Source organism: Mytilus edulis, chromosome 5, assembly GCF_963676685.1.
Source record: "Mytilus edulis chromosome 5, xbMytEdul2.2, whole genome shotgun sequence".
NCBI classification, from domain to species: domain Eukaryota; kingdom Metazoa; phylum Mollusca; class Bivalvia; order Mytilida; family Mytilidae; genus Mytilus; species Mytilus edulis.
In genome coordinates, this window is record NC_092348.1 from 28,529,415 (window position 1) to 28,541,934 (window position 12,520).

Consider the following 12,520-nt stretch of genomic DNA (forward strand, 5'->3'; position numbering starts at 1 on the left):
TCTAAATTCCATTCTGGAAATAATTTGACTTTAGGAGGTCTAGAATGGAAAACGCCCTTAATCAGTCTAGAAATGTAAGGATGTTGACCAACTGGACAATTTTGAACTGGAGGTATTACCGCTGATAACATTGACCGATAACCAGATATTGTACGATATTGCAACCCTGATTCAAATAAAAATGCTAAAAAATCAGCAACCTGATTCAAAGTAGCTGTATACGGATAAATTTGTTTTGTATCACACCAACTACAGTACTTTTCAAATTTGGCAGAATAATCTTTTTGTGTTCATGCTCGCTAAGATGCATTGAGCAGGGTTCTAGCTAAATTTGAAAAGCCATCTGTTTTGAAATTTCGGTCGAGAGAAGCCATGCATTTAGACTTAACATCTGAGGATTTGGATGATAAATCTTTGTCTTGGGTTGACTCAATAGATTTTCTAACATTGGTAATCTTATTCGAAGTGCAACCAAATCCGGCAAGTATATTTAACTTATATATTCACATAAAATCTCTTCTTGATATTCAAAAGTATCCATTGTGGATGGTAGCTACAACGATTTCTCCATGCTATTGTTAGTTGAAAGTTTTCAGTACACAGTTGTATATCCAATTGTATAGTCATGAAATTTATTCATTCATTCATCAATAAAGTCTTCATTCATGAAAAAAATGGAAATGAAATATTTTTGTTCACCCATTTGTCAGTAATGATCAATAAATGCCTATATCTATCTTTTGCAGACTGAAATTTCTGAGATTATTATCAATCTTGTCAATAAATATACAAAGGTACAGGACAATTTAATACTTAATTTGTGCAAGTGACAGCTATTGTGATTGACAGTGAAATGAAGCAAACATATATCATGCATTGGAATTTTAAGATGATTCAAACTCTATGAACTTGAAATATTTCAAAAATATCATTTATATTCAGCTGTCGATATCTTTATATGGTCTCAAAAACGTTTTTTTGCAATTGCAAGCTCTGATCCATATATTTATAGTATAAAAATAATAAAATATGGTCATTTCATAAAAGAAACTTTTTCCTATAATTCATCTCATAAAAAAGTATGTTTTGAACAATTTGCCCTATCTGTTTGCTTCATGGGTTGTTTTGCTACAGTTTGCTAGATTTTCTAAACCAAACTAACTCCTGTTCTTTCATCCTTACTTATTCATATATAATATATAAATCAAAACATAATATGCACAAGTGTTTGTGTTGCTTTTTCAGCAATTTTTTATACTAATATGCTTATAAATATAATGAATATTGATTGTTTCACAATATTAAGAAAAATGTCAATTTATAAAACAGTCAGTATTCATGTGTAATTTATATGTGGATTGTCATACCACATTTCTCTCTGTGTGCATTCTTATATAGTGTGTAATATAATTGAATAAGGACCTATGGTGTTAAAGGAGATACATTTTTAAATCTGTAATGTGTTTGTACTAGTCAGTTGCAAGCTTAAAGCTTTTTCAGACACAGATATAGAATAATCTATGTTACTTTAATATAAACTTTAGATATCTGTCTATGAAAGTTATTGAAACAAACATATTAATGATTTTAAGAAATATGCCCTTCACTTTAGTTCTACATCCTAAAATATATACACCTTAAGGACTCTGTACTATAATTCACCACATGATCTCTTAAAAATCAAGAATTATTATTAGATGTTAAAATTTATTGTAATTCCATTAACTTGGAATTTTCTCAAAAAGTTTTTTGGAACACCACATAAAGAGACATTATGTCATGTAATTGTCAATATAGTACGGATACCTTAACATATCTTAAAACTCATGAAGGATGAATTTGGTTACTGTATAATGCTGTGAACGGTAACCATACAGAAAAAAACCAACACTTTCAAAAATTATTAAAAAAAAAAAAATGTATCTGATAAATCTACTACTCACTCAGAAATTGTTTGTATATGTTGTTCAACAAAAAACTGAATGTTTCCAAGAAAATATATATCTTAGATCAAAAAGATCTACCACTGAATGTGTTGATATATGTTCAAAATCTACCACTGAAAGTGTTGGTATAATTATGTTCATCAATTATGACGTTTGTTTTTAGCTAGTACCCCTTGCTTTCTATTGCAAATCTGTTAACCTGTTATCTTACAAATTGTCTTTGCTCTTGAATTTTTTGCCCTTGATGTATAATTTAAGAAACAAAATAAAAGGGATAATGGGATTCAGATACCCTCCTCTAGGCTTAAACCTGGGGTGTTTATAAGTGCATTTTCCTAATTTTTGAAAGTCCTGAATCTTTCTAAACATTGTAAATACCATAAGATAGATAGATCAGAAGCTATTCATGATGATACACTCCTTAAATGGATTTTTATAAAAAAAAATAATGAATTGAACATCGACATGAGACAGATTTATACATAATCATTACATGTATTTATAAAATTGTTTATGTTATAAAAAAACATATCTAACTTTACAAATTTTGTATGCAAACTTTTTCAGTATATATGCATTGAAACTTGACAATCTGAAGGTACATGGTCAAATGGTAATGCATGTGTCTATTTTATTAAAAGATAACATTATCAAATTACAATTATAATTTTCATGGTTAATATCTAGGTCAAATAAATGCCTTAAAATTTCACTAAGAATATATTTTAATGTCACCATAGATATTGTCTTAATGGGTGCTAGTTTTCGAATTTTTTGGTCACTTCGTGTGTAACCTTAAGGATATAACAGTTTACCCAAAAACTGACATAAAGTCAGACTAAAACAAATATTCCGTGTATTTGTCAACTCTGAGTTTACTTAAGAAATTAAAGATAATATTTATTTTATCTTGGACATAAATAGATAAAAAAATATTTCTAAAAAGATGCAAATTTATCATGTCTTTAATTGTGTGACCTTTTGTGTGAAATTTCTTCAGCAATTTGTATAGTCGACCATTTGAGAAAAAGTTCCACTTTTTGAAAGTGGAGCTACTCATTTTTAAAAACAACATGTAAGATACTATTCCTAATTTTTACTAATGAAATTTCTTGTTGATGTGTGTAGCACAGAGTTATATTTATTATTAATTCCTATTGTTTGATAAAGATATCTTTAGTATAGAATTTTTAGACAGATACACATAATGGAGATCTGAGCTTTCCACGCATCTGATTTTAAATGCATTTTTCATACATATAGTTTAAAATACAGTAAGATTGGCAATAAGATTTACCAATTGATATTTTTTATTTTTTTTAAGTTTTAAAGCATAGTTATGCTTTTTAGTTAGAAATAAAGACATCAAATTTTGTATTCTTATCTTCAAATAAATATATTTTGTTGTCATTTTTGACAGAAATGAAAAGTTTAATAGTCAATTATTTATCACCGTGACGATTCTGTTCATGGTTCACTTATTTTTATTTCATAATTTTTTGTAGAAGCAGCAGCAGAGAACAGCTAAGATGACTGTAGATTATATTGTTGAATATTTTATTTACCGTATATGCAGGACAGTATTTTTACCTATGTTATTTTGATAAGTATTCAATGTTTGTTAAAAGCAGATTGTGATATTAAATCATCATTGTATAAGGAAAGTTCAGACAAATTATATATACATGTTTTTCTGACCATAATACCCTAGAAGGGAATAATTGGTTTAGCCACTTGAATAGGTAGTAACACTAATGGAAATAGTTTATGAAGTATCCAACGAATAGATAAAAATAATTTTACTGATATTTTAGCTTATTGTTTGAAAGCAGATTCAATTGAAGTTTCTTCAAAAAGCTTAAAATGAATTTTAACTTAGTTTGATTGACTGCAGACAAAGAGCTTGAATGAGATTTAACAATTTTTAACATGTAGATTGATTGAGATTAAAATATCTTCACTTCATTCTTAATCTTAAACTATTTCAATTAGTGTTTGTACCTAATTGATGGACCTCTCTTTGGTCTACTAGGGAGCTTTATGTGTGCAGTTTTATAATTGGGTATGTTTTCTATCAAAATAGTGGAAGTTTTTTAAGTAATACACAAAGTATGCTAATGTTTAACTATCTTCCAAAAGTTTTACCTTTGTCACATTTGGAAATGAAACAATAAAAATTTCAAGTATAGCACCAATGCTGAATTGTAATCTGTTGAACAGAGCAATATTGGTGTAGAATTGGATGATACTATTAATTATAATATGCAAAATTTTCTTGTATTACTTATTATTAGCACAATCCAGTTCTGATGAGAAATAGCATGAAGTCAGGTGATTAAACTAAGGAGTGCTTGTTATTTTGTGTTAAAAACTTCTACAAAGTTATTGAAATTTAATGATTAATGTCTATTTAGCAGTAAAATAGTAGATTTAATATGTGTCATCTAACTTGATATCATTTGGAATATATATTAACTGCACACTAATTTATGCTTTCTTGTCTGTACTTTCTTTGTAGATTATAGATCTGTTCACTTTTATAAGAAAATAAATTTTTTAAACAAGATTTCTCACTTTCTTCATGTCCTTTGTACTTTGAAAACACAGCTACACTGCAAGATCGTAAATTTGGAAGGAAAATGGAATTGTACAAATATGTACTGTGTTGTGAACTCAACCCTATAAAATTCCATGGCTAATTATTGTAAAAGATTGAAAGGTAATAGCTGGGATTGTAAATGAAGAGACTGTCTTCAGTAATACTTACATATGAGAAACTTACTCCATTGGTTTAATGACTGCTTGTTGACATTGTTAAAAACAGTAAATTGGCCATGTCACAAATAATAAAAAGATTTTGCATACAACTGCCATATGTTTATTTTGACATAGGAATAAATGTTTTTCAACTGTTTTTGTTTCTTATACATCATTGAGTCTCAAATATTAAGCTTTGAGAGTTTCTATTGAAGTTAAAAATTAAAAAAAATGAAGAGCATACATTGCTAATATAATATTGATTTTTTAAAACAAAAATTTATGTAGTAGGTCTAGAGGAAGGTGATTTAAAGATAAGTTTAGACAAAGTTTTTATTAATTTTTCACAACTGTCGATGTATATTAAGACCTTTTGTTTGATAAAGTTTCATCAATTATATTCTGCTAAATATTCTTATTCTTCAAAAAGTTGAAAAAGTACCAAAGTTGTATGCATAATTTTTTTTAAAATCTGTGACACAACCCATTTACTGACCCAGGACGTACGTAAGTGGTACAAAGTCTGCCAAAAAATATGATTCTAAAAGTACTACTGACTGGCTTGTTATTTGATTTTTTTTTAAATCCAAACATATTTGAGCCCTAGAAAGGTATTAAAAAATTTAAGATGTGACTTGATACAAATCCATTTATGTAGAAATTAGGTAATATAAAACAAGGATTCCTTGCTCTCAGAAGTAGTGCAAGGGAAATGTTTAAAAGAGGATATTACAAATAAAATGATAATTTTACTGTTTGGTATAGGGAACTGTTTGCTTGTTTTTTTGTTTTTTTTTGTATTGGACTTGATTATAGTAACTTGAACCTATTTAAGGTTATTTTAGGTTTAGTGTCTCACATACAGTTGGATTGTATTGCACTATTTGATTGATAAAATGGGTAAAACAGTTTATTTCTTAGAAAAAAGCTTATTAGCAAAACACTCAATAGCTGGTAAAGTCATCCAAGCCATAATTATGTCCTAAACAGTGACGTAACACAAATCTTAACTAAAATCTAAAACTAAATCCAGATTAAAAGGCTATACCTGTATTTCCCAGCCATATTCATATAGGAACAAAGTCATGTCTTTACAAAATCGTAACATAATTGAGCAGACAAATTTGTGAGCACATCTATTGTTTTGAAATTTAAATACTTTTGATGTCCTGCCAAAAGCAATAGGAATTGATTGCTGACATCAATACTGTTTTCAAATCTAATGCACCTTCAAGTTTTTCCAATCTTGAAAAACAAAATTTAAAAAGATAGTCAAACTTTGCCACAATCAATAATGAATATGTAAATAGTCCATGTTAATTTGACTTGTGAACTTATTTTCGACTTCATTGATGGACTAGACCCAATTCATAAACACATGGTATTGGCTTTAATGTTCTCATTTGATCACTTAAGCTATTCGAATAACTTAGTCAATGTTTTGAATACACATTTACATGAAAATCTCTAGAAAAACAACCAATTCAATTTGTTTCAGCTTTTGATTTTGCCATTTGATTTAATACTGACTCTCCGTTTTGAATTTTCGGTATATTTTGTTATTTTTACTTTTTCTAACCTCAATTGACATGCATGTTCCTTTGGATATCAAGTAAATACTTTTCCTCCGTCTACAAGACATGTTTACCCATGTAAACTGACGTAAATGTTAAATTCATAGTTTTTGTCTCGCTTGACGGAGTCAAAAAGCGAGACATAGGTATGCTGTTTCTGGCGACGTCGGCTTCAACAATGTATTAAGTTTGTGGTTAGGTCTTGTTTATGGTGAACCACTAATGGTAAGTCAAAGATATTTGGTATGCAGTTGTATAAGTATTAGCACATCTCATTACCATGGTGATTATTTGACCCAGCCTCCTACGATATGGTCTATTGACTTTGAAACTTTTGCTTAGTTTTCATGTTTTAGTTTGTGATTAGGTCAGTTTATGGGGAACCACTAGTAGTAAAGTAATGGTAATTTGTATGCAGTTGTATAAGCATTTGCATACCTCATTTCCATGAAGATTATTTGGCCTCGCCCCCTCAGTCATGGTCTATTGACTTTGAAACTTTTGCTTAGTTTTCATGTATTAGTTTGTGATAAGGTCAGTTTATGGGGAACCAGTAGCGGTATAGGTCAATGATACTTGGTATGCAGTTGTATTAACATTGGCACATCTCAATACCATGGAAATTTTTTTACCCTCCCCCTCAGTTATGGTTTATTGACTTTAAGAGTTTGCTTGGTTTACATGTATTAGTTTGTGTTTAGGTTTGTTTAAAGAGAACTACTTATGATAAGTCAATGGTATTTGGTATGCAGTTGTATTAGCATTGGCACATCTCATTTACATAGATATTGTTTAGCCATGTACCTTCAAGATAGTTCATTGACTTTGAATATTTGCTAAACTTACATGTTAAAGTGTTGTTATTTTTTATTTCAACATTTACATTATCGAAATTACATAAAAGCGAGACATATCTTTGTGATAACAGTTTATTTTACAACGTTCTTGTTTTCTGAAAATTATAAAAATAATTAGAGAAAGTTGAACTGGTGAAAAATACCCAGAATATTAGTATCAATATTATTTGCCATCCATAGGAGTCGTAAAATTGTTACCTTTTTTGTCTGTGAATTTTAAAACTGGTAACTTGTGATCAACAGTCAAAGATTGATGACGATGATTTATGACAGGTTTTTACTTATTACGGTATTGTAGAAAGGGAAAAAAAAATATGAAAGATTTTGACTCTCACAAGACACATCAAACTTTTATAAAAGCAAACTTTAAAAGTTCAACATCCGTGTATTCTTCTGCCAGTATCGGTTTGAAGATACCTTCAGGGACTAATAAATCATCAGCAGTCATATCGACCGAAATGTAACATGACGTTAATAAAGGTACATGATGTATTGCACCAGATGCACATTTCAACCATTAAAGTCTCTTCAGTAAGGCCAAAATTTTCAACCTAAAAATAAATAATACCCGACAATGAATTGCAGCGATGCCTAAGGGTGACACATTCTAAAGTACTAATTGTGTAAGAATTGTCTTGTGACTTTATGGTATGTCATGATCCTCTGAGGAAACAAACATAAAGATGGCCTTACAACTCTTTTAATTAGTATGTTATCAACACAATAACAATTGTCTGAGGTTTAGGTATTTTGAAAGGTCCAGATTGCGCGTCAAAATTTCTTCCATTCATCCAGTTACTGGTAAAATTTCGTGAAGAATTGAGTAAATGATGTTTAAACCATAGTAAACATTATGAATGTATATTTGATATTACTAGTAGTTTACCAAAATGAAGAAAATGGCAAAAAAAAATACCTTCATCAGAAATACACAAACCAAAACCTTTGAAAACCAAGGAATAGAAACAAAGGCAACAGTTCAAAGGTCATGACTCGATTGAGAGAAAACGAATTCGGGTCACAAAATAAAATCGAGGGAAACACATCAATTATAATAGGAGGAAAACAAAGTAACGACTGGAACACTGCAGTTCAACAAAAACAAACGCCAGCAGACATACAAAAAAAGTATCTGATAACAACATATTCCTGACTGGGTACAGGACATATTAAGAAAAAATGGTGGGTTGAACCTAGTTTGAAATATAAGATTCATCAAATATACCAAGCTTATAATTTAGAACAACGAAATCGTTTGTCTTTACCAAAGACTCATCAGTTGCGCTCAAATCAAAACAGTTGAAGGGCCAAGAAAAATAGATTTGAAAAGCATTTCATACCAAAAATTGATGAGTTTCAAAATACGGCCAAGGAAAAGTTTTCATTTTGGTAAAATACCTTAGTGTATTCAATAATTCTACCAGAATACACAGTAAAAGTACACACACCAAAAAAGAACGCATAACACTTAAAAGTGTCGACTTTCAAGCCAAATATAAAATCGGATACGAAACGTACAACCGCGGTGAGACCGCCCTATTGTTACAACTCAAAAAAGATACAAGGCTATCAGACATAAAAACGTGATGAGCTCTATGATGGAAAAGGAACCTAAACACATATTAAAATTTATTAAAGGTAAATACAGGCATTAGTAGTATACGGCTGTTCAATAGTCATAAACCGATTTAACGGAAATAAATCCGGATTAGAAACAAGAACCAAGGGAAACACATCAACTGTAAATTGGGAAACAAAGATATAACAGCACAACCTACCTATTGTATTTATTGTTAACTTGTTCTCATCCCGAACATGCATGAAATATTTGCCACAGAACGTTAAGCAACCAACAATCAATCAAGCAATTAACCCCGCTTAGGGTAAACTTTGCCTTCGAGAGTTGAATACATTTCAAAGGAGAGAGAAATATTCAGCACTGCCTTCTCAGTTGACTAACAGTCATCTTACAATGGTATCGACCCAGTGCTAGTAAGTGAAGACACAGCCAAGAATACACGAATAAAGGCAACAGTAGTATACCGGTATTCGATAGTCATAAATGATTGAGAGAGAAAAAATCCGGGTTACAAACTAAAACCGAGGAAAACACATCAACTATAAGATGAAAATAACGCAACAACAGAAACACTAAAGTGAACAAAAAACAAACTACAATGTAACACACACAGAAAAGAACTATAAGAAAACAACTGTCATTTCCATGACTTGGTATAGGATATTTAAAGAAAAATGGTAGTTTGAACTTGATTTTGTGGCTAGCCAAACCTCGCACTTTTATGGCAATGTTAGATATAACAATAAAATGACAGGATTACAGTACAAATGAATGCAAGATCATTGAAATACACAAATAAAAAATATGATAGTACATTTAGACATACTAACCATAGATGAAAACGACCACGTAAAACAGCATAGGACAGACCACAAAAACAGCATGCACATCTTAATGATTAAAAGAACCTAAAATAGTCAAATTCATTTAAGGTCCAATGTTCTCTATGATTATGTTAAACAGTTAAATTGAATTCATTCATTGAATATTTAAAGCCAGGGTTAATTAATTTATAATTTAATTTAAACGTATTCATTTATAGTGGATTGGGAAACAAGTTTTTCAACTTATATTAATCACTATCCACTTTGCGGGTGCGAGTGCTGCTCTCTCTTAACACGGGTCAGCCATTTATCGTCCCCTTCCGACGGACTATCATCGTTTCCTCAAGACCATACTCGCAAATGGTGTCAAGGGAGAGCCGAAAATTGAGTCCTTGAAATTTTCATCACGGAACGATGTCTCCATCTATTCCTCGTGTTCTTTACTTAACCTTGATTATCAACAATGAACTTACGATGGTATGGTGATACGGTTAAAAAGAGGAATAGTAAGGACGCAAACATAGAATATAAATACGGTTAATGAAAAGCAATATTTTCATTATCACTGGTGCAGCTACTGACGATGCTATGTATTATTGCATATGTCATATTCATACCAAAGATATTAATTAAAATTACTTAATTGACGAAGCCTCTTCAGCGGCAGAAAGCTCATTTCGGAAGACCGACCAGATAATCAAACAAACATGTTTGTATTAATTTAGAAAAGCTTGAAGAAAAATTATATATTATCAACGGCTTTCATTATGGTGAAGTTGCATAAAGTTGAACACGAATACGTTTCTTTCACAACAAATCATTAGATATATTCGATGGAGCGTTGACTAATCGTTATATCTTTATGAAATGATTTAATACAAAATATTCTTCGGTCATAAATGTAAAATTCAAAATGTAGACAGTTGAGAGAAGCAAGCTTGTGAGACCATAATACTGTTTACCTTGTTCATAATTGAATGATATTTTGAGCATTTCGTGTTTTTCCATCGAAGATGTATGAACAACTAGATAAGTTATGAAGAAAATTGATGTAGAAAAAGACAATATTTAAATCGGATATTTTAAAACTTATCATTTACATAAGCCTAGTAAATAAGGACAAGAGTAGTATACCGCTGTTATATGACACAACTGGCAATACAGTTGAACCTGTCTTATCCGACAAACTGGGAGCCCAGAAAAATATGTCGGATTAAGCAGGGTGCTGGAATATTCAAGTTTTTTCTGCAAGGATAGGCATATTTTGGGACCATGAAAATAGGTCAATGAAAGCAGGATGTTAGAATACTCAGGTGTCGGATTAGGCAGGCTACACTGTACCAATCATTAGGAAGCAGAAGTTGCAAAATAACACATATGATCACTTATAGAATTGAAACGAAAACATCTAGTTGAAACTTGAAAAATTTATCTAATTGTTATCCAAAGTACATCAAATTTTAACTTTGGCTCTGATGCAAACATTATTATCGACATACAACGTTAACTCAGGAACAATTTATCTCAGTGTTTTCAAACATTCCTTCTTTACTAGAAATATATATGAAGCTTCTACACGACTCTGTTTACAAAATACCATTATCAAATATGACGTTAAAAAGAAGATAAAACACGGAAATATTATGAAAATCTCCAAGGACGTCAGACACGTAACGTACATGATAACGTACTACTTTTGTTAATAACAGTGCAATTACAATATCAAATAAAAATACATAAAGACATAAAAAAAACATGGATTTTATTTTTTAAATTCCGTGCGTCCGAATTCCTTTTTTCATTTACATTCATTAAAAAACGCACAATGCCGAATATTTTGGATATATAAAAACAGAAACAGTTAAGGAGATAAATCCAATAGGGACTACAAAATAAAACCCAAATTCATATACGTTTCCTGAAATAAAGGTGATAGTAGTATACAGGTATTCAAAAGTTTTAAATCGAACGACAGAAAACAAATTCAGGTTACAAGCTAAAACCGAGGGAAACACGTTAACTATAAGAGGAAAAATAAAGGAACAACATGTACACTGTAAAAATACACGAAAAGATTATTTCATAGATTTTGTAGTTGTGTTAACTAATGACATTGCCTTTTAATATGATAACAAAAATATTTTGGAATAATTTATACACTCGCAAAAATTGTTTCAAACAGTATTTTTTTTTATGTTTTACAACATAATGTTTAGATTGGAACCACGTGAACTAGACCTTAATTTGTTAATACGATTCTGAAATCATTTTAACATGAAGTTTGAAGAATTATTTTTATTAATTTTGCAGAGCTTCGAATAACACTCAATCCAAACCAAGCGTCTAAAATGCTGGAAGTGTTGTCGGCCTTTCCAAGTTTTAAGAAACCAAACGATTTACCAGGTTTGTTCATTTTAATATGGGTGTATAGATGTATATGGTGCAGGTGACAAACTCATACAAACTGAGAGAAAAAAATCAAATAAAGAAACAATTATTTCCAATGCATAGTCAAAATGTGTGTGGTTATTTTTTATAGATATACATGATATATAAAGGGGAAATTGATTTTATTTGTTAAAATATCTGCTATGTACTTGATAATGAGAACAACTATTACTAGTGCCAAAATGACACAGAAATTAACAGCTATAAAGGTCACCTTTCGCCCTTCAACAATGAGCAAAGCCCATACTGCAAATAAAAGGCCCAAACATGAAACATATTAAACGATACGATACGAGTTCTTTTAACAACCTTGACTACCAATGAGGGTCATACACGGTCGGAAATGTTAAACAATTCAAGCGAGAATTAATGGCCTAATTTATGTACAAAATAATGAATACAAAACAATTATTCTTAACAGCAACAACCGAAAACCACTGATAATAAGTCGCTTTCAATAATGATGCAATCATGAAAAAGAGGATTGAGATTTAAGACTGCGATGGATTTCATTAGTGAAATACATTCACATATC

The 12,520-nt window shown here is 30.4% G+C and overlaps 1 protein-coding gene across 10 annotated transcripts in view; it reads left to right on the forward strand.

The window, feature by feature from the left end:
* LOC139523376 (triadin-like) overlaps nt 1-12,520 on the forward strand; it is a 49,756-nt gene that overhangs the window by 30,931 nt on the left and 6,305 nt on the right. For all 10 annotated transcript variants that reach the window (XM_071317337.1, XM_071317341.1, XM_071317343.1 and 7 more), the window contains one exon: nt 11,848-11,940. In XM_071317337.1, coding sequence (XP_071173438.1) covers nt 11,848-11,940 — 93 coding nt within the window. The remainder of the gene's footprint in view (nt 1-11,847; nt 11,941-12,520) is intronic.